The sequence below is a fragment of the Leptodactylus fuscus genome (assembly GCF_031893055.1).
Source record: "Leptodactylus fuscus isolate aLepFus1 chromosome 7 unlocalized genomic scaffold, aLepFus1.hap2 SUPER_7_unloc_1, whole genome shotgun sequence".
In the NCBI taxonomy this organism is placed as follows: domain Eukaryota; kingdom Metazoa; phylum Chordata; class Amphibia; order Anura; family Leptodactylidae; genus Leptodactylus; species Leptodactylus fuscus.
Window position 1 is genome coordinate 545,572 of NW_027439807.1, and position 22,118 is coordinate 567,689.

Consider the following 22,118-nt stretch of genomic DNA (forward strand, 5'->3'; position numbering starts at 1 on the left):
ATAGAAGGGGAGAGGGATTCTATATATGGGACAGTATAGAGGGGGAAAAGGATTATATATGGGACAGTATAGAGGGGGAAAGGGATTATATATAGGACAGTATAGAGGGGGAAAGGGATTATATATAGGACAGTATAGAGGGGACAGGGATTATATAGGACAATATAGAGGGGAAAGGGATTATATATAGGACAGTATAGAGGGGGAAAGGGATTATATATATTACAGTATAGAGGGGAGAGGGATTATATATAGGACAGTAGAGAGGGGAGATGGATTATATATAGGACAGTATAGAGGGGAGATGGATTATATATAGGGCAGTATAGAAGGGGAGAGGGATTATATATCGGACAATGTAGAAGGGGAGAGGGATTATATATAGGACAGTATAGAGGGGAAAGGGATTATATATAGGACAGTATAGAAGGAGAAAGGGATTATATATAGGACAGTATAGAAGGGGAGAGGGATAATATATAGGACAGTATAGAAGGAGAGAGGGATATGTAGGACAGTATAGAAGTGGAGAGGGATTGAATATAGGACAGTATACAGGGTAAAGGGATTATATATAGGACAGTATAGGGGAAAGGGATTATATATAGGACAGTATAGAAGGGGAGAGGGATTATATATAAAACAGTATAGAGGGGAAAGGGATTATATATAGGACAGTATAGAAGGGGAGAGGGATTATATATAGGACAGTATAGAGGGGAAAGGGATTATATATAGGACATTATAGAAGGGGATAGGGATTATATATCAGACAGCGTAGAAGGGGAGAGGGATTATATATAGGACAGTATAGAGGGAAAAGGGATTATATATAGGACAGTATAGAAGGAGAAAGGGATTATATATAGAACAGTGTAGAAGGGAAAAGGGATTATATATAGGACAGTATAGAGGGGAAAACGGATTATATATAGGATAGTATAGAGGGGAAATGGATTATATATAGGGCAGTATAGAGGGGATATGGATTATATATAGGACAGTATAGAGGGGGAAATGGGTTATATATAGGACAGTATAGAGGGGAAAGGGATTATATATAGGAGAATATAGAGCGGGAAATGGATTATATATAGGACAGTATAGAAGGGGAGAGAGATTATATATAGGACAGTATAGCAGGGGAGAGGGATTATTTATAGGACAGTATCAAGAGGGAAAGGAATTGTATATAGGACATTATAGAAGGAGAAAGGGATTATATATAGGACAGTATAGAGGGGGAAAGGGTTGATATCCAGGACAGTATAGAGGGCAAAAGGGATTATATATGGGACAGTATAGAGGGGGAAAGGGATTATATATAGGACAGTATAGAGGGGAAATGGGTTGATATCCAGGACAGTATATATAGGGGAAGTGTATGATATCCAGGACAGTATAGAGGGGGATAGGGATGGTTTCCAGGACAGTATAGAAGGGGAAAGGGATTATATCCCAGACAGTATAGAGGGGGTTTAGGGGTGATATCCTGGTCCATATAGAGGGGGAAAGGGATGATATCCTGTTCCATATAGAGGGGGAAAGGGATGATATCCTGGACAGTATTGAAAGGGAGACGGTTGATATCCAGGACAGTATATATAAGGGAAGTGTATGATATCCAGGACAGTATAGAGGGGGATAGGGATGGTTTCCAGAACAGTATAGAAGGGGAAAGGGATGATGTCCAGGACAGTATAGACAGGGAAAGTGATGTTATATAGGGCTGTATAGAGGGGGAAAGGGATGATATTCAGGATAATATAGAAGGGGAAAGGTATGATATCCAGGACAGTATAGATGGGGAAAGGGAGGATATCCAGGACAGTATTGAAGGGGAAAGGGATGATATCCAGAACAGTATAGAGGGGGAAGTACATTATATATAGGACAGTATAGAAGGGGAAAGGGATGATATCCAGGATATTATAGAGGGGATTAGGGATCATATCCAGGACAGTATAGACAGGGGAAATGGATGATATCCAGGACAGTATAGAGGGGGAAGTAGATGATATATAGGACAGTATAGAGTGGGAAAGGGATGATATCCAGGACAGTATAGTAGAGGAAAGGGATGATATCCAGAACAGTATAGAGGGGGAAGTACATTATATATAGGACAGTATAGAAGGGGAAAGGGATGATATCCAGGATAGTATAGAGAGGGATAGGGATCATATCCAGGACAGTATAGACAGGGGAACTGGATGATATCCAGGACAGTATAGAGGGGGAAGTAGATGATATATAGGACAGTATAGAGGGGGAAGTAGATGATATATAGGACAGTATAGAGGGGGAAAGGAATGATATCCAGAACAGTATAGAGGTGGAAGTAGAGGATGATATGTGGGATGGGGGATATAGCGGGGGAAAGGGATGATATCCAGGACATTATAGAGGGGAATAGAGATGATATCCAGGACCTTATAGAGAGGAAAAGGGATGATATACAGTATAGTATGGAGCTGGACAGGGGATGATGTACATGACAGTATCGAGAGGATATACAGGAGAGGGAGAGGATATACAGGACAGTATAGAGGAGTAGGAGGATGCTATATCAGACAGTAGAGGGGAGGGCGATGATGGATGTTTAGACAATATAAAAGGGAAAGGGATAACATCGGGCATTATAGATGGGGAGGGATGATATATAGGACAGTATACGGTGATATACATTACAGTATGGTGGAACATTATACAGTGCTGCGGAATATGTTGGCGCTATATAAATAAAATGTATTATTATTATTATTATTATTAAAATTATGTACAGGACAGTGTAGCGGGGGAAATGGATGATAGATGTATACTGGGCACTATAGAAGCCTGTGGGATGATGTACAGGATAGTATGGAGGGAAGGGTCAGGGGATGATATACAGGGCAGTATAAAGGGAGAAGGGGATAATAGCTGTATACTAAACAATATAAAAGGGAACGGGATAATATATCGGGCAGTATAGATGGGGAGAGATGATATACAGGACAGTATAGAAGAATGAGGGGTCATATATATGACAGTATGAAGGAGCATTATATGCAGGAAAGGGATGATGGATGTAAACTGGCCAGTATAGAAGAGTGAGGGGTGATATACAGGATAGTATGGAGGAGGGCAAGGGATGCTACACAGGACAGTATAAATGGAGAAGGGGGATGATATACAGGACATTTTAAAGGGGAGGGGATAATATACTGGACAGTGTAGATGGGGGAAATGGATGATATATATATATATATATATATATATATATATATATATATATGATAGTATAGATGAGGAAGGGGTGTATACTGAACGCTATGGAGGGGGACAATATAAAGGGCAATATAGAGCAAGAAGTTTATATGCAAGACTATGGAGGAGGGTATACAGGACAGTATAGAGTTGGAAAATGAGGTGATGGTATACAGGACAGCATAGAGGAGGATTATATTTTGGGCAGTATAAAGTATGAGATTATACAGGTCAGTTTAGAAGAGTTAGAGGATATACAGGACAGTATACTGAGGTGTATATTCAGGTTAGTATTGAGCGAGGAGGATGATATGGAGGACAGTATAGAGTAGGAGGGCGTATAGGACAGTATAGAGGATGGGAGGATGTACAGGACTGTACAGAGAAAGTTGATAAGCAGGTCAGTGTAGAGGAGAAGGTGCAGGAAAATGTAGAGGATGATGCTATAGAGCACAGTATAGAAAAGGAGGAGAAAAATTTTGTAGGACGGTATAGAGGAGGAGGAAATATACAGGACAGAGTAGAGGGGAAGTAAGATAATGTATGGAACAGTATAGATGTATAGAAGAGTAAAATGGTGTACAGAACCATATAGGGAATGAAGAGGATTATATACAGAACAGTATAGTATATGGCGGTATAGGCACTGAGGATTATATACAGTACCGGGGAGTGGAATGGTATACATGACTATAAAGGATTATTTACAATATATTATAGTGGCAGATGATTATATACAATAGATCTGTATAGGGAATGAGGAAGATTATATATGGTATGGAAGAGGAAAGTGATATAAGATAAGATAATCCTTTAATAGTCCCACATTGGGGAAATTTCAGACTGGACTATATAGGAAATGAGGATCCTATGCAGGACAGTATAGATGTGGAGATTGATATACAGGACTATAGAGCATTATATACAGTATAATATAGGGGAAATGGCATGCAGGACAGCATAGAGGAGGACATAGTAAAGGACAGTATAGGGATTGAGGACTGTATGGAAGAGGTGGTGGTTGATTATACAGGACAGAATAGGGAATGAGGAGGATTATATGCAGTAAAGAAGATGATGTACAGGACAGTATAAGAAAAGAGGAGGATTATATACAGGACAGTATAGGGAATAAGGACAGTATGCAGGAGGTGATAGTTGATATACATGACAGTATAGTAATGAGGAGGATGATATACAGTACGCTGTAGAGGAAATTGACATCATATCGGACAGTATAGAGTAGGAGGAAACTTTACAGGTCAGCATAAAGGGGGGTTATATACAGTATAGAGGAGGGATATGATATACAGACCTGTATATGGAATGAGGAAGATGAGAGTTATAGAGGATTATATACAGTACACTATGAAGGAGGAGGTTATACAGGACAGTATAGAGGAGGGGATGATATACAGACCTTTATAGGGAATAACGAGACTGATATACCAAACTATAGAGGATTTTATAGAATACACTATAGACGAGGGAGATGATATACAGACCATTATAGGGAATGAGGAGGATTATATACAGTATCGTATAGAGGAGGGATATGATATACAAACCTGTATAGGGAATGACAAGGATGATATACAGAACTATAGAGGATTGTATAGAGTAGACTATAGAGGAGAGGGATGATATACAGAGCTGTGTACGAAATGACGAGGATGATATACAGAACTATAGAGGATTATATAGAGTAGACTATAGAGGGGGGGATGATATACCGATCTGTATAGGGAATGACGAGTATTATATACAATACTGTATAGAGGAGGGATATGATATACAAACCTGTATAGGGAATGACGAGGATGATATACACAACTATAGAAGGTTATATAGAGTAGACTATAGAGGGGGGGGGATGATATACAGACCTGTATAGGGAATGACGATGATATACAGAACTATAAAGGATTGTATAGAGTAGACTATAGAGGGGGGGATGATATACAAACCTGTATAGGGAATGACGAGGATGATATACAGAACTATAGAGGATTATATAGAGTAGACTATACGGGGGGGATGATATACAGACCTGTATAGGGAATGATGATGATATACAGAACTATAAAGGATTGTATAGAGTAGACTATAGAGGGGGGGATGATATACAAACCTGTATAGGGAATGACGAGGATGATATACAGAACTATAGAGGATTATATAGAGTAGACTATACGGGGGGGATGATATACAGACCTGTATAGGGAATGACGAGGATGATATACAGAACTATAGAGGATTATATAGAGTAGACTATACGGGGGGGATGATATACAGACCTGTATAGGGAATGACGAGGATGATATACAGAACTATAAAGGATTATATAGAGTAGACTATAGGGGGGGGTGATATACAGACCTGTATAGGGAATGACGAGTATTCTATACAGAACTATAAAGGATTATATAGAGTAGACTATAGAGGGGGGGGGGGATGATATACAGACCTGTATAGGGAATGACGAGGATGATATACAGAACTATAGAGGGTTATATAGAGTAGACTATAGAGGTGGAATGATATACAGACCTGTATAGGGAATGACGAGGATGATATTCTGGACAACATATAATTCTATAGTAGTAGTGAGGAGTGTCCAGCAATGGGCAGGAGGAGAAGACTTATGGGGAGACCTAGATATGTATAGGCCTGGCTGTATATAACTGTGTGTATATAATGTGTATAATGTACCCAGGACGGTGTGTAGCGGTGGATACTATATAGACCATATGTGACCCTGTATAACGCCTATGGGAAAACTGCTTTCATATTGGTCCGTGGCCTGTAGTGCCGGAGACGTGGGCTCCGTGTCCTCTCCAGCTGACCTCACACATTAGTCATGTGTCGCCCAATGACGGGTCGTCTGTTCTAGAGAGCCAAGAGAAGATCGGCCGGGGGAGATATTTATGTCCATTGTTTGGTCTGATCCATCATCGATCAGACGCCCCATCACATCTGTCCAATATCTGATGGTTATGGCAGCCTTCTAGTGCCGAGAGCTGATCTGGTAGGGTGTGGAGAGGTGGAATCCAGCTCTAGATTGTTGTGTTGTATGGGATAGAGAGCGGTTCTAGATCACTCTGGTGTTTGAGCTTAGATATGGGATAAGTGGCTCTAGATCACAAAGAAATATTACATCAGAGAGGATTTCTAGGACTCGGGAGTGGCAGTGAGACACGGGGGATGGATGTAAGATCACTGTAAGCTGGAGAGTGGGATTAAAATCAGAATAGAAAGGGGTTCTAGGTAACGGTCGGCTATGTATGAGAGGGGGCTGGGCTCTAGATCACAGTATGAGAGGGAGCTGGGCTCTAGATCACAGTATGAGGGGGAGCTGGGCTCTAGATCACAGTATGAGAGGGAGCTGGGCTCTAGATCACAGTATGAGAGGGAGCTGGGCTCTAGATCACAGTATGAGAGGGACCTGGGCTCTAGATCACAGTATGAGGGGGAGCTGGGCTCTAGATCACAGTATGAGAGGGAGCTGGGCTCTAGATCACAGTATGAGAGGGAGCTGGGCTCTAGATCACAGTATGAGAGGGAGCTGGGCTCTAGATCACAGTATGAGAGGGAGCTGGGCTCTAGATCACAGTATGAGAGGGACCTGGGCTCTAGATCACAGTATGAGGGGGAGCTGGGCTCTAGATCACAGTATGAGAGGGAGCTGGGCTCTAGATCACAGTATGAGAGGGAGCTGGGCTCTAGATCACAGTATGAGAGGGAGCTGGGCTCTAGATCATTGTGGACTACAGAATAGAGCGTGCCTCTGGCTCTAGATTACTGTGTGCTAGAGCATAGATAGTGGCTAGATCACTGGACTAGAATAGACTCTAGCTCTAGGGATCTCTGTGGAGAATGGCTCTAGATCCCAGCAAGGTACAAAAGAGGTTCTAGGTTATTGTGTTGAGTGATTCTAGATCAGCAGTGACTGGATAGTGTTCTTGATGCTCTGGAGAATACACGTTCTAGGTCATGGCTACAGGAGTGGGGGGAAGAGCGCTTACCAGACGGTCACATCATCCTGGAGAACCTCTGTACTAGTAAGTGCGGTGTTATGTGTGCGCCATATACAGACAACGCGCCTGATGTCCGTATATAGGGGCTGGTCCGTGTCCTCTAGAGATGAGCGGTGACATCACTGAGGATGCAGCCGCTCAGGGGTCTTTCTGTTGGGGACACTTTGGATACTGTTATGGACAATATTATGGGGGATCTGTGACTGCTTTTGTGGATCTTATAAGGGGCCCCTCTGCTGCCGATAGTATAGGGGGCACATCTGACGTCCCTTACTAAAGCTGTGGGGGCACCTCTGTTATGTCTAGTATAGAGGGGACTTCTGTTGTGGATATTAAAGGGGGCTTCTCTGGCTTCTCTTGAGAAAGATATAAGGTAACACTTCTTTTATGAATAGTATAGGGGCCCTTTTGTTGTGGGTCGTATAGGGGGCTTCTCTGGCTTCTCTTATGGATAATAGACTGTTGTGGATGGTATGGGGGGGCTTTTCTGTAGTGTAGGGGCTTCTGTTACTAGAAATATGTTGGGCCCCTCTGTTTTGGGCGCTTTATGGTGGGGAGGGAGCTGCTCTGTTGTAGGGGGCATCGGGGGGGCCCCCCGGTGGGCGCTGTAGGGGCGGCCCTTTGTGGCGAGCGATGTACGGGGCCCTCTGTGGCGGGTGCAGTAGTGTGGGCTCTGTGGCAGACGCCCCTCTGACTTGGGCCCCTCAGTTGTGGGCGCCATCGGGAAGGGGGGCCCTCTGCGGCGGGCGCTATAGGGGGGCCCTATTTTTGGTTGGCGCTGTAGGGGGGCCCTTTTTGTGGCAGACTCTGTAAGGGGGCCCTTTTTGTGGCGGACTCTGTAGGGGGGCCTTTTTTGATGCGGACTCTGTAGGGGGGCCCTCTGTGGCAGGTGCTGTAGGGGGACCCTTTTTGTGGTGGGCTTTGTAGGGGGGCCCCCTGTGGTGGGCTCTGTAGGAGGGCTCTTTTTGTGGCGGGCGCTGTAGGGGGCCCTCTGTGGTGGGCGCTGTAGGGGGGCTGTTTTTGTGGCGGACTCTGTAGGGGGGCCCTTTTGTGGTGGGAGCTGTAGGGGGGCCCTTTTTGTGGCGGGCGCTGTAGGGGGGCCCTTTTTGTGGCGGGCTCTGTAGGGGGCCCTTTTTGTGGCGGGCTCTGTAGGGGGGCCTTTTTGTGGCGGGCTCTGTAGGGGGGCCCTCTGTGGCGGGCTCTGTAGGGGGGCCCTCTGTGGCGGGCGCTGTAGGAGGGCCCTTTTTGTGGCGGGCTCTGTAGGGGGGCCCTCTGTGGCGGGTGCTGTAGGGGGGCCTTTTTGTGGTGAGCGCTGTAGAGGGGCCCTCTGTGGCAGGCTCTGTAGGGGGGCCCTTTTTGTGGCGGACGCTGTAGAGGGCCCCTTTTTGTGGCGGGCTCTGTAGGGGGGCCCTCTGTGGCAGGCTCTGTAGGGGGGCCCTTTTTGTGGCGGACGCTGTAGAGGGCCCCTTTTTGTGGCGGGCTCTGTAGGGGGGCCCTCTGTGGCAGGCTCTGTAGGGGGGCCCTTTTTGTGGCAGGCGCTGTAGGGGGGCCCTTTTTGTGGCGGACGCTGTAGAGGGCCCCTTTTTGTGGCGGGCTCTGTAGGGGGGCCCTCTGTGGCAGGCTCTGTAGGGGGGCCCTTTTTGTGGTGGGCGCTGTAGGGGGGCCTTTTTTGTGGTGGGCGCTGTAGTGGGGCCCTTTTTGTGGCGGACGCTGTAGAGGGCCCCTTTTTGTGGCGGGCTCTGTAGGGGGGCCCTTTTTGTGGTGGGAGCTGTAGGGGGGCCCTTTTTGTGGCGTGCTCTGTAGGGGGGCCCTCTGTGGCAGGCTCTGTAGGGGGGCCCTTTTTGTGGCGGGCGCTGTAGGGGGGCCCTCTGTGGCAGGCTCTGTAGGGGGGCACTTTTTGTGGTGGGCGCTGTAGGGGGCCCTTTTTGTGGTGGGCAATGTAGGGGGGCCCTTTTTGTGGTGGGCGCTGTAGGGGGGCCCTTTTTGTGGTGGGCTCTGTAGGGGGGCCCTCTGTGGCAGGCTCTGTAGGGGGGCTCTCTGTGGCGGGCTCTGTAGGGAGGCCCTTTTTGTGGCGGGCTCTGTAGGGGGGCCCTTTTTGTGGTGGGCAATGTAGGGGGGCCCTTTTTGTGGTGGGCGCTGTAGGGGGGCCCTTTTTGTGGTGGGCTCTGTAGGGGGGCCCTCTGTGGCAGGCTCTGTAGGGGGGCTCTCTGTGGCGGGCTCTGTAGGGGGGCCCTTTTTGTGGCGGGCTCTGTAGGGGGGCCCTTTTTGTGGTGGGCAATGTAGGGGGGCCCTTTTTGTGGCGGGTGCTGTAGGGGGGCCCTTTTTGTGGTGGGCTCTGTAGGGGGGCCCTCTGTGGCGGGTGCTGTAGGGGGTGGACGCCATGGGGGGGATAGGAGTCCTCTGTTGTGGCTGCTCCAGTAGAGGGCCCCTCAGATGCCACCACTGGCATCTGTTCTCGTGCTGTTAATATTTGGGGTGCCCTCCAGTTTGGGGGTGTTGTGTAGGTTCTTGGCCCTCTACCTCTCGGGGTCTGCACGTTACGTCTTTGCTGCCCCCCCCCCCCCCCCCCCCATTACAGAAATGTCTCTTAAGGGGAAAGTGTTCTTCCTCGGAGAGAGGTGAAAGTTTGGCGAGGGGCCAGCGGAGCGTGCGGGGTGGGGTGTAGACCACGGGAGGTCCCATCATTGGTGGGGGGGGGGGGGTGCTGGGGGGGCCACAAATGACTTCAATGAAATATTAAGAGCTAATTCCATGTCCAGAGGTTGTAAACCAGCTGCAACTGGATTGTACCCCCCCCCCCTCCCCGCTCTGCATCCTGGGTAAAAGTAAGCATCTCCCCCTCCGTGCCCCCCCTCCTTATTTCTCTCCTCTTTTGTTTAATGGCACTGTAAGGTTATGATTGGCTGGATGGCAGATCAGTGCCCACACTCAGGGCAGGGATCCCGCAGGGCCCCGGGGAGTGGGGGGGGGGCGGCTGCTGGTGTCACGCTGCTGCCTGAGCCGCCCACCCAACACAATCCTTACATCCCAGGAAAAAAAAAAAAAAACCCTCTCACCTCTCCCTCCGCCGCTCCCCCCTTCCTTCCTCCCTCCGTCTGTCTCTCTGCTCTACCTATATAATATTTCCTGCGCCCCCTCCCCGTGTCCCCCCCCCCCCCCCAGCCGCCGGAGATCTGTGAGTATGCTCTGGAATGTCTGTGTGTCCGGGGGTGTCTGGGGGGGGCTCATTTAGGGCAAATCCATTCTTTTGTTGGTGCGGCATATAGATGGGGGTCTGAGGCCCCCCCCCTCCTATGTGAATGGGGACAGTCAGCTGATGGGCGGCTGGGGATGGCGCGGTGCCAGCCTCCGGTGCACGAGTGTGTGTAGGTAGTGCCAGGAGCGGCGGCCTGTAATATTGTGAATGTGAACAGGGCCTGTGTCACAGCAGACCTGACTGAAGGCTCGAGGAGGAGGAGGAGGCGGGGGGGGGGGGACCTCCTCCATTTCTTCCTCCCCTCCTTATTGTGAGGCAGAGAGGAGGGGGATTTGGGCTGTCTGGCCCGTGGAATACGAGAGTCATGATATGGCAGGTAAATGCAGCAGATTCTCCAGCCGCCGCCACCGCCGTGGGGTGGGGGGGTGGGCACTGGGGGTCCCGCCGGCACTGTGTAATTGTTGCATTGTGCGTGCCGGCCTCCGGTGCAGGAGACATGGCTGGTGTGCGCCCCTCGGCTGGAGCCTGGTACATGTCGGTGGGGTAGGTGCATTGTGTGTGTGTGTGATGTAACGCTCGGGCTGCCCCATTACCCGTGTACCCCCGAGGCTGCCCCCGCTCCTGCCCTCACCTGACCTCACCCCCTGTCCTGGCATGTGCAGCACCGGACTAGACCCTGGATGTCCCCTATAGACTTCAGGGATCATGGCCGAGCTGTGCAGGGAGCGGGGGTGATATCGGAGGACGGTCCCTGGTCGCGGTGGTGGCGAGGAGGAGGATGATGATGATGATGTGCCGGGACATCTGGAGGCAGCAACACAACAGAACTGCCATTATGTAAAAATAAGTCGGGGCACGCACGCTCCCCTCCCCCATAGCATGTGTCACAACTAGAAACAGGTGCACTACACGCTCCTCCATGTTTGCTGTGGGCACCCGAGGATGCAAAGATCCAAAAACGGTGTTAACCCTTTGCTGCCCATTCATCTTGTCTATGGATATTGTAGTAAGACGTGTCATGTGGGGGGGCGAGGGAACAGGGTATATATAGTACAGGTGACATGTCCTATAGATATATTTATATATATACATATGGAAATGGAATGCGGTGTAGGTATAGTGCAGGTGACTTATATATGTATAATATAATGTAACGTGTGTGCGTGTATAACACTGGTGATATATCCTATACAGGAGGTGATGGAATATGTGTATACAGTGCAGGTAATATGTCATGTTCTGTATAGAGTGATATCACGTGTATATGGTATAGGTGATATGTCCTATATCGGAGGCGATGATGGAACATATACAAAATATAGAATATAGATATATATTCTAGTTCATGTGATGGAACGTGTGTATATACTGTGTAGTACAGGCGACATGCCATGTACTGTATGGAGGTTGTGATGGAACTTCTGTATATAGTACAAGTGGCATGATATATATGTTAGTGATGTAACATGTTACATGTTTTATGCATAGGAGGTGATGTGTGTGAATATATAATGTATATAGTCTTTGCAGTACAGGTGACATGTCATAGATATATATAGTAGGCAATGGATCACGTGTATTGATACATTGAACTGATTCTTTCCTGTTATTGATGATATCCGCTCTGTAGATCTCTGTACATTATAGATGATATCTGCTCTGTAGATCTCGGTACATTATACATGATATCCGCTCTGTAGATCTCTGTACATTATACATGATATCCGCTCTGTAGATCTCTGTACATTATACATGATATCCGCTCTGTAGATCTCTGTACATTATACATGATATCCGCTCTGTAGATCTCTGTACATTATACATGATATCCGCTCTGTAGATCTCTGTACATTATACATGATATCCGCTCTGTAGATCTCTGTACATTATACATGATATCCGCTCTGTAGATCTCTGTACATTATACATGATATCCGCTCTGTAGATCTCTGTACATTATACATGATATCCGCTCTGTAGATCTCTGTACATTATACATGATATCCGCTCTGTAGATCTCTGTACATTATACATGATATCCGCTCTGTAGATCTCTGTACATTATAGATGATATCCACTCTGTAGATCTCTGTACATTATACATGATATCCGCTCTGTAGATCTCTGTACATTATACATGATATCCGCTCTGTAGATCTCAGTACATTATACATGATATCCGCTCTGTAGATCTCGGTACATTATACATGATATCCGCTCTGTAGATCTCTGTACATTATACATGATATCCGCTCTGTAGATCTCTGTACATTATATCCGCTCTGTAGATCTCTGTACATTATAGATGATATCCGCTCTGTAGATCTCTTTACGTTATACATGATATCCGCTCTGTAGATCTCAGTACATTATAGATGATATCCGCTCTGTAGATCTCGGTACATTATACATGATATCCGCTCTGTAGATCTCTGTACATTATACATGTTATCCAGTCTGTAGATCTCTGTACATTATACATGATATCCGCTCTGTAGATCTCGGTACATTATACATGATATCCGCTCTGTAGATCTCTGTACATTATACATGATATCCGCTCTGTAGATCTCTGTACATTATACATGATATCCAGTCTGTAGATCTCTGTACATTATACATGATATCCGCTCTGTAGATCTCTGTACATTATAGATGATATCCGCTCTGTAGATCTCTGTACATGATAGATGATATCCGCTCTGTAGATCTCTGTACGTTATACATGATATCCGCTCAGTAGATCTCTGTACGTTATATATGATATCCGCTCTGTAGATCTCTTTACGTTATACATGATATCCGCTCTGTAGATCTTGGTACGTTATACATGATATCCGCTCTGCAGATCTCTGTACATTATACATGATATCCGCTCTGTAGATCTCTGTACATTATACATGATATCCAGTCTGTAGATCTCTGTACATTATACATGATATCCGCTCTGTAGATCTCTGTACATTATACATGATATCCGCTCTGTAGATCTCTGTACATTATACATGATATCCGCTCTGTAGATCTCTGTACATTATACATGATATCCGCTCAGTAGATCTCTGTACATTATAGATGATATCCGCTCTGTAGATCTCTATACATTATACATGATATCCGCTCAGTAGATCTCTGTACATTATAGATGATATCCAGTTTGTAGATCTCAGTACATTATACATGATATCCGCTCTGTAGATCTCAGTACATTATAGATGATATCCGCTCTGTAGATCTCTATACATTATACATGATATCCGCTCAGTAGATCTCTGTACATTATAGATGATATCCAGTTTGTAGATCTCAGTACATTATACATGATATCTGCTCTGTAGATCTCAGTACATTATAGATGATATCCGCTCTGTAGATCTCTGTACATTATAGATGATATCCGCTCTGTAGATCTCTGTACATTATAGATGATATCCGCTCTGTAGATCTCTGTACATTATACATGATATCCAGTCTGTAGATCTCTGTACATTATACATGATATCCGCTCTGTAGATGTCTGTACATTATACATGATATCCGCTCAGTAGATCTCTATACATTATACATGATATCCAGTCTGTAGATCTCTGTACATTATATATGATATCTGCTCTGTAGATCTCTGTACATTATACATGATATCCAGTCTGTAGATCTCGGTACACTATAGATGATATCCGCTCTGTAGATCTCTGTACATTATACATGATATCCGCTCTGTAGATCTCTGTACATTATACATGATATCCGCTCTGTAGATCTCTGTACATTATACATGATATCCAGTCTGTAGATCTCTGTACATTATACATGATATCCAGTCTGTAGATCTCTGTACATTATACATGATATCCAGTCTGTAGATCTCTGTACATTATACATGATATCCGCTCTGTAGATCTCTGTACATTATACATGATATCCAGTCTGTAGATCTCTGTACATTATACATGATATCCGCTCTGTAGATCTCTGTACATTATACATGATATCCGCTCAGTAGATCTCTGTACATTATACATGATATCCAGTCTGTAGATCTCTGTACATTATACATGATATCCGCTCTGTAGATCTCTGTACATTATACATGATATCCAGTCTGTAGATCTCTGTACATTATACATGATATCCGCTCTGTAGATCTCTGTACATTATACATGATATCCGCTCTGTAGATCTCTTTACGTTATACATGATATCCGCTGTGTAGATCTCGGTACATTATAGATGATATCTGCTCAGTAGATCTCGGTATTGGTATATTATATATTATAATCCAGGTGTCTCTTCTTCTGTAGGATGGACAGAGTTACAGAAGACGCTTTGCGCCTCAATCTGCTGAAAAGGGGCTTGGAGCAACCGGACGAACGTGAAGATGTCTTGGCCAAACAGCTTAAGATGGAGGGACACGAGGCCATGGAGAGGCTGAAGATGTTGGCCTTGTTGAAGAGGAAAGACCTTCCTGGCCTGGAGTTGCCACATGACCACACAACTAAACAGGATGGACTGAAGCTGTACGAGGAGAAGATGAATGGAAACCTGAGGCCTCACGTGGACACCCGCCCGGTGGGGAGACACGGCAAGGAGAACATCAATGAGGAGCCGGTGGACATGAGCTCCAGACGGAGGTGAGAACCTTGTATAGGTGGGTCCTCTGCAGGGGGAGAGGTGACATCAAGGCTGTGGGTCTGGGCATGAGAGGCAGAGTGGTCCATGTTGCGCCCTTCTTGGTCCTGTGGGTTATATCCCCATTTTTGTGTCCTCGGTGTCGGAACCATCCACACTATACCACGATATTTGACCACGATATTTCCATTGATCATCATCTTATGTCTCCCATCAGTGACCAGGACCGGGCCGGCCTGACCCCTTCTCCAGACGTCATCGTGCTGTCTGACAACGAAGCCTCCAGTCCCCGCTCTAACTCCAGATTAGAAGACCGAATCAAGGGAGCGAATCTGGAGATGTTCAAGGTATCATCATCAACCCTGACCCTGTAGTCAGTGCTCAGGCTGTCCTGAGGATGTCCCATGAGCTGCTCTGGGCTCCCGATTGGCTGAACCATCACAGCCGCCATATTGCTACCTCCATTTACACTGTGGTGTCTTCTCTACAGGGTAAGACCCTAGAGGAGCGTCAGCAGCTCATCAAACAGCTGAAGGACGAGCTCCGGCTGGAGGAGGCGCGACTGGTCCTGTTGAAGAAACTGCGGCAGAGTCAGCTCCAGAAAGAGAACGTCCTGCAGAAGGTGAGCAAGGCGGGCCCAGAAACAGGCCCCGCCCTCTAGACCTACAAAGCATCATGGGATAGGTTGTCTCTTTAGCCATTGGTCACAGAGGCCTCCACCACTACTTCTATTTCAGACCCCTGTCGTACAGAATGCGGCGACCATTGTTCAGCCGTCCCCAACCCATGTGGGACAGCCCAGTATCGCAAAAGTTCCGTCCCGACCGGGAGCACCAGGCCTGGAGGTCCAGAATCTAAGGAGCGTCCAGGTAAGTGGATATCGTCAGATCCCCTCTCTGCACCATGTATGTGGTGAAATATGGTTCCGGTTATAGAATGTGACTCCTCCTCCTTCCAAGTGACAGCTGGCTGCCACATGTAACCTCTGACCTTTGCCCCTCTAGACTCACAGTGTCATCAGATCGTCCTCCAACGCCCCCCTGCCCCACATGATGATGTCTCAGAGAGTCATTGCTCCGAACCCGACCCAACTCCAGGGACAGTGTGTGCCGCCCAAAGCAACGTTGATCCGCAACAGCACACCGGGCATGACGCAGACCCTAAACTACCCACAGGTAACGGCGCCCGGCATGTCCAGACGGCACTATCCGTCCATACAACCTTCAGCGGCTCCCCGCGCTGTGTATGTGATGTTTCAGTAACGTTGTGTTCCTTTGTGCTCCAGACCAGCTCCTCAGTCCCCTGTCAACGAAATTCGTCGTCGTCGGCCATGTACATGAACTTGGGCTCTCACATGCAGGCGGGTCCTGTGAACAGAGTGTCTTCCCCGCTGCCCAGCCCCAGTGCCATGGCGGATCCCGTCAGCTCTCAGGCCGCTGCTAAACTGGCTCTACGGAAACAGCTGGAGAAGACTCTGCTGGAAATCCCCCCACCCAAGCCCCCCGCGCCGCTCTTACATTTCCTACCCAGTGCCGCCAACAGTGAATTCATCTACATGGTGGGACTGGAGGAGGTGGTGCAGAGCGTCATAGACAGCCAAGGTCAGTGCGGTGTCCGGGGGTGGCCAGGGCTGTTTGCTCATAGACCAGTCCTTTGTATGATGACTCTTCTCTCACCCCGCAGGTAAGGGCCACTCCTCGTTTCTGCACATGGACCCCTTCACGTGTGCACAGTGTCGAACCGACTTTACCCCTCACTGGAAACAGGAGAAGAGCGGGAAGATCCTGTGTGAGCAGTGCATGACGTCCAACCAGAAGAAGGCCCTGAAGGCCGAGCACACAAACCGGCTAAAAAATGCATTTGTGAAAGCCTTGCAGCAGGAGCAGGTAAGTGGCCGCAGAGCCTGGTCGTCTTCTGTCTGACCTCCTCCTCTTCTTGGCCTCTCCTTGATTATATCCTCTCCTTGGTCCTTTCCTCAGTCTCGCCTTCTCTGTTGTCCTCATCTCACCTCTTGTTTATCCTCTTCTCTGTTTCACCTTTTCCATGAGCTCACCGAATCCTTGACTTAGTTTCACCATCTTTGTTCCTTATTTCAGCCTCTTCTCTTCAGTTGTATCTTCTCCTTGGTCTTCCCCCTTGCTTTCATCTTCTGCTTGGGCCTCTCTTGTTTCTCACCTTCTTCTTCGTCCTCTCTTCAGTCTTAGCATCTTCTTGGTTTTCTTCTTGGTCTTATTCTCTCCTTGGTCCTCTCTTTGGTTTTCTTTCCGTTTTGCTTTTTCTTTGGTCATATCTTTTCTTGGCTAGCTCTCCTCATGTTTTTTTCTTGGTCTTGCCTTATCCTTGGTTCTCTCCTTGGTCTTACCTTCTTGGTCCTCTATTTGGTCTCCCCATCTCTCTGGTTTTGTCCTCTCTTTGGTCTTAACTCCTCCTTGGCCCTCTTCTTGGTGTTCTCCTCACCTTGTCCTTAGTTTTCTTTTTAGCCTTGTCCTCTCCTCGCCTTCTCCTTGGTTTTACCTTTTTCTTGGCCTTCTCCTCATGTTTGCCTGTCCTTGGTTCTCTCCTTGATCTCTTCTCTGTTCAGATCTTCTTGCATCCTCCAGGTCCTTTCTCCTCCTCCTCCTCCTCCAGGTCCTTTCTCCTCCTCCTCCTCCTCCAGGTCCTTTCTCCTCCTCCTCCTCCTCCAGGTCCTTTCTCCTCCTCCTCCTCCTCCTCCAGGTCCTTTCTCCTCCTCCTCCTCCAGGTCCTTTCTCCTCCTCCTCCTCCTCCAGGTCCTTTCTCCTCCTCCTCCAGGTCCTTTCTCCTCCTCCTCCAGGTCCTTTCTCCTCCTCCTCCAGGTCCTTTCTCCTCCTCCTCCAGGTCCTTTCTCCTCCTCCTCCTCCTCCTCCTCCTCCAGGTCCTTTCTCCTCCTCCTCCTCCTCCTCCTCCAGGTCCTTTCTCCTCCTCCTCCTCCTCCAGGTCCTTTCTCCTCCTCCTCCAGGTCCTTTCTCCTCCTCCTCCAGGTCCTTTCTCCTCCTCCTCCTCCTCCAGGTCCTTTCTCCTCCTCCTCCTCCTCCAGGTCCTTTCTCCTCCTCCTCCTCCTCCAGGTCCTTTCTCCTCCTCCTCCTCCTCCAGGTCCTTTCTCCTCCTCCTCCTCCTCCAGGTCCTTTCTCCTCCTCCTCCTCCTCCAGTTCCTTTCTCCTCCTCCTCCTCCTCCAGGTCCTTTCTCCTCCTCCTCCTCCAGGTCCTTTCTCCTCTTCCTCCTCTAGGTCCTTTCTCCTCCTCCTCCACGTCCTTTCTCCTCTTCCCCCTCCAGGTCCTTTCTCCTCCTCTTCCAGGTCCTTTCTCTTCCTCTTCCAGGTCCTTTCTCCTCCAGGTCCTTTCTCCTCCTCCTTCTCCTCCAGGTCCTTTCTCCTCCTCCTCTTCCAGGTCTTTTCTCCTCCTCCTCCTCTTCCAGGTCTTTTCTCCTCCTCCTCCTCTTCCAGGTCTTTTCTCCTCCGCCTCCTCTTCCAGGTCTTTTCTCCTCCTCTTCCTCCAGGTCCTTTCTCCTCCTCCTCCAGGTCCTTTCTCCTCCTCCTCCTCCAGGTCCTTTCTCCTCCTCCAGCGATGTGTCTTCCTAGGTTGACGTCTTGTAACTTTTTGCTTGTTTTGCAGGAGATTGAGCAGAGATTACAGCACCAGGTCTCCTTGTCCCCGGGCACTCCTCCCGCAGTCACCAAACAGGAGAGCATCATCAGGCATCACTCTATGCGGCAGGTATGATGTTGGGGACCAGTCACAGCCTCGCCCCTGTCCCAGTATATACCCCCACTGACCTCCTCTTCTTACTACAGGCCCCACAGCCGCAGAACACCCTCCAGAGAGGGATCCCCACCGCCAGATCCATGTTGTCTAACTTTGCCCAGGCTCCTCAGTTGCCCGTGGCTGGCAGTTTGCTTGGTATGCCAGGTAAGTGGCTTCTGCTGCCCCTCCAGTAGACGACCATTCTTGGTGTCTCCGGATTTACTTCTTCTTCCTTTCCTCCTTCTCCAGGTGTCAACATTGCGTACCTGAACGCCGGAATGGGAGGCCATAAAGCCGCCAGCCTTGCCGATCGGCAACGGGAATACCTTCTGGACATGATCCCCCCACGCTCCATATCCCAGTCCATCAGTGGGCAGAAATAGCCCTCGGCCTCCTGCCCGGCAGCAGACCAGCTGGCGGACGTTACTGGCAATGGGGCCTGGTAGCCGCCAGCCCCTCCCCCACCCCAGAGCAGCTTATAAAGGTTCCGTGTTTGTGCTTTTTGCCCCTTTTCTCAGACTGGCTTTGATTTTTATTATTTTATTTTTTTTATACATTGTTTTTTTGCCGGTGCCACGTCCAAACATTTGATGAACTTCTCCTGAAGGATGAAGCGCCGACCGGGACCTGCGGGATGTGCCCCCTCCGCAGCCACCGGCAGCCCATGATGATGACGCTGCCAGTGACTTTCCTTGTGGATGTGAATGTGGCCACGGCAGGGGGGGGGACACTCAGAGGAATGACCCCCATAGTGACGCGCTGTCACCACCTATCCGACGCTCTGCAGTGCAGAGTATTACTTTCCGTTAAACGGAAGAGGATTGTCCTCCATCACCCAGCTGTAATGGACAGGCCACCTCTACCACCTCCCGGCACCAGACAGTGGACGGACCCGCGGCTGCCGCCACCACCACCACCAGCTGTATTTGCACTAATTGCTTGTCCATAGCGCTGGAGGCTCGCTGACATCGTCCGGGTCCCGGGGTGTTGGCGGCCATTGGCGGGAGCCCCTGGTGGAGGATTACGTGAACCACAACCACCCACAGAAGTGTTTGACAAGAAGCAGTATTGCGGCTGTTCTGGCTGACCCTGAGGGGGCGATCGCCCGGTGACGCCCCCTCCTCGCTCACCACCAGAGTGCCACCCTTACTGTGCTTTGGGGACGCGCACAGTATAAATATTGCCCCAGTTGTATTACAAGGTGGACGAAAGTCGTCCAAAAGCACTTAACCCTATGTAGACCTCTCACCGCTGGACGTTCTCTGCAAAAAAGAAAAAAATAGCGCACTGTGGATTGATCAGTGTTACTATAGTGACGCTGCCGTGTCCCGTACGCGCAGCGCTGACCGTCCGCTGCCGCCGCCCCATGCTCTGTATGACAGGGGCGCCCATTACCATATACATGCGACATGTAGGTGGCGCTTTCCCATTTGCTGCACTTTCTGCTGCGCCATTTTCCATATAACAGATGGTTAAAATCTGTTTTTGTTGGCGGGGCCCCGGTGTGTGCGCATGCGGGCCCCCGCAGTCACTTTAAGCTTATTTTCAATATGGTGGATGTGCAGCAAAAGAGGGAATGGCTAAGCGGACGGCTCCTCCCTTTGCGGTTGTAGCTACAACCCCCATCACCCTGGCAGCTAACTCCGGTGGGCGCTGTAGTCGCCTGCGCCAGGCGTTTTACGTGTTACTTTTTTTTCAGACATTTCCTCTCTGTTCTTTTTAATCTTTTTGGATTTGGGAATCGAGTCCACGTTGTACGGTGCTGCAGAGGCGTCTGGCGATGACCCCGCCCCCTCCCCCTCACTTTTATGCAATGACGTTCACTCCCTCCCCCCCACCTCCCCTTCCCCCCCCCAGTTCGGAGTTTTGGTTCTTTATAAGAAAACGATGAGACGTTGTTCTAATTATTTTGCTTGGGGTTTGATGAAATTTTTCTGTTCTAAGTGTCAAAAATAATAATAAAAAAAAAAAAACGAAAAAAAAAAACAAAAAGGGGGAAAAAAATTATTTGGAGAAGAAACGACAAAAACTGTAAATGATGTAAAAAAAAAAAAACGGTCAAAACACAAAGCCGGAGCTTCATCGTGTGCGTCACTGTGTATCGTAGTCTGTGTACCCGCCGCATCGCGCCAGAGGCAGCGCCGCCTGCCGCCGTCTATACCCCTCCCCCCCTCTAGTGGATCATGACTGTGGCCCCGCCCCCTGGGTGTTGTAGGGGAGGGGTCACTGCCTTTTGCGCGATGTCTCTACCCCCCCTCCCCCTCTTTCTTTTTGGCTTTCCACATTGTGTTATGAGTTGGGGTGACCCTCCTGCGCCCCGACAGTGACCGACGTCTGCAAATAAAACAAAAAAAAATGGAAAAAAAAATAACTAACGCTCATTTTTGGAAAAAGGATTTAAAAAAAACAAAAAAAAAAAAAACCTGAAACCCTTTGTAATATTTATCACTTGCTAGCCGCGTTTAATAAAGAAAGGAACGGTTTATAACTTCTTCCGTGGCTGTCCGTTATTGCGGGGGGCGGGGCCTAGCCGGGGAGGAGGGGGGGGGGTGCTCATGAAGTAAGAAGATGTGGGGTCCCGGAGATGTCTGCTGATTGGCCGGACACGACTGTAACAAACCCTCAGCTGCCACGCATCTCTGTCATGTCTCCGTGGCAACAGACAACACACCGCCCCTGTCGTCAGACTCCCTGTGGAAGTGCGGCCTCCGCGTTGTCACAGTGTAACAGACCCTCAGCTGCGACACGTTGTAGCTGGTTCCCATTCACAGACAGTAGGCCGAGGATATTGGGAGGGCAGGCTCCATCCCCTGCACTAGGGGGCGCCGCTCGTCTGCTAGGCCTTTGGTTTCTTACGCTTCTCCTTGTTACATATGATAATTTACAGACGTCACAAGATGGCGGCTCTGGCCTTACATCATAGAGGAATTCGCCGTCTTGGTGATCCTTGTCTCAGAGTGTCCTGCGATGCTCAGTCCTGATACTGGCAGGGATTGGGCGCCACCTTGTGGCTGATTAGGAGTACAGCAGTTCATAATGTCCTCCCTATTGTATGAGCAGGATTGTGGGCTTCCAATATGGCGGCGGGGGCCAGGATGTGATCTGTGACTAGTCATCCCATCCCCCGCTGCTTATGTTTGGCCCCTCGGATCATGTCTTGCTCGTTAGGGTGAGTGCGGCTATGTCGGGGGTTGGGTGCACAGTCTCTGGTGAGGTAGCTGATAGGTCAGAGGTTACTTGGTATCACA

At 48.5% G+C, this 22,118-nt stretch overlaps 1 protein-coding gene across 1 annotated transcript in view; it reads left to right on the forward strand.

Annotated features, from left to right (window-relative positions):
- Positions 1 to 19,611, forward strand: part of GATAD2B (GATA zinc finger domain containing 2B) — a 33,818-nt gene extending 14,207 nt beyond the window's left edge. The window contains exons 2-11 of the mRNA XM_075261215.1: positions 14,784 to 15,113; positions 15,329 to 15,458; positions 15,602 to 15,733; positions 15,849 to 15,980; positions 16,116 to 16,286; positions 16,397 to 16,712; positions 16,795 to 16,997; positions 18,742 to 18,843; positions 18,921 to 19,035; positions 19,120 to 19,611. Coding sequence (XP_075117316.1) covers positions 14,784 to 15,113; positions 15,329 to 15,458; positions 15,602 to 15,733; positions 15,849 to 15,980; positions 16,116 to 16,286; positions 16,397 to 16,712; positions 16,795 to 16,997; positions 18,742 to 18,843; positions 18,921 to 19,035; positions 19,120 to 19,253 — 1,765 coding nt within the window. The 3' untranslated portion in view covers positions 19,254 to 19,611. The remainder of the gene's footprint in view (positions 1 to 14,783; positions 15,114 to 15,328; positions 15,459 to 15,601; positions 15,734 to 15,848; positions 15,981 to 16,115; positions 16,287 to 16,396; positions 16,713 to 16,794; positions 16,998 to 18,741; positions 18,844 to 18,920; positions 19,036 to 19,119) is intronic.
- Positions 19,612 to 22,118: the final 2,507 nt, after the last annotated feature.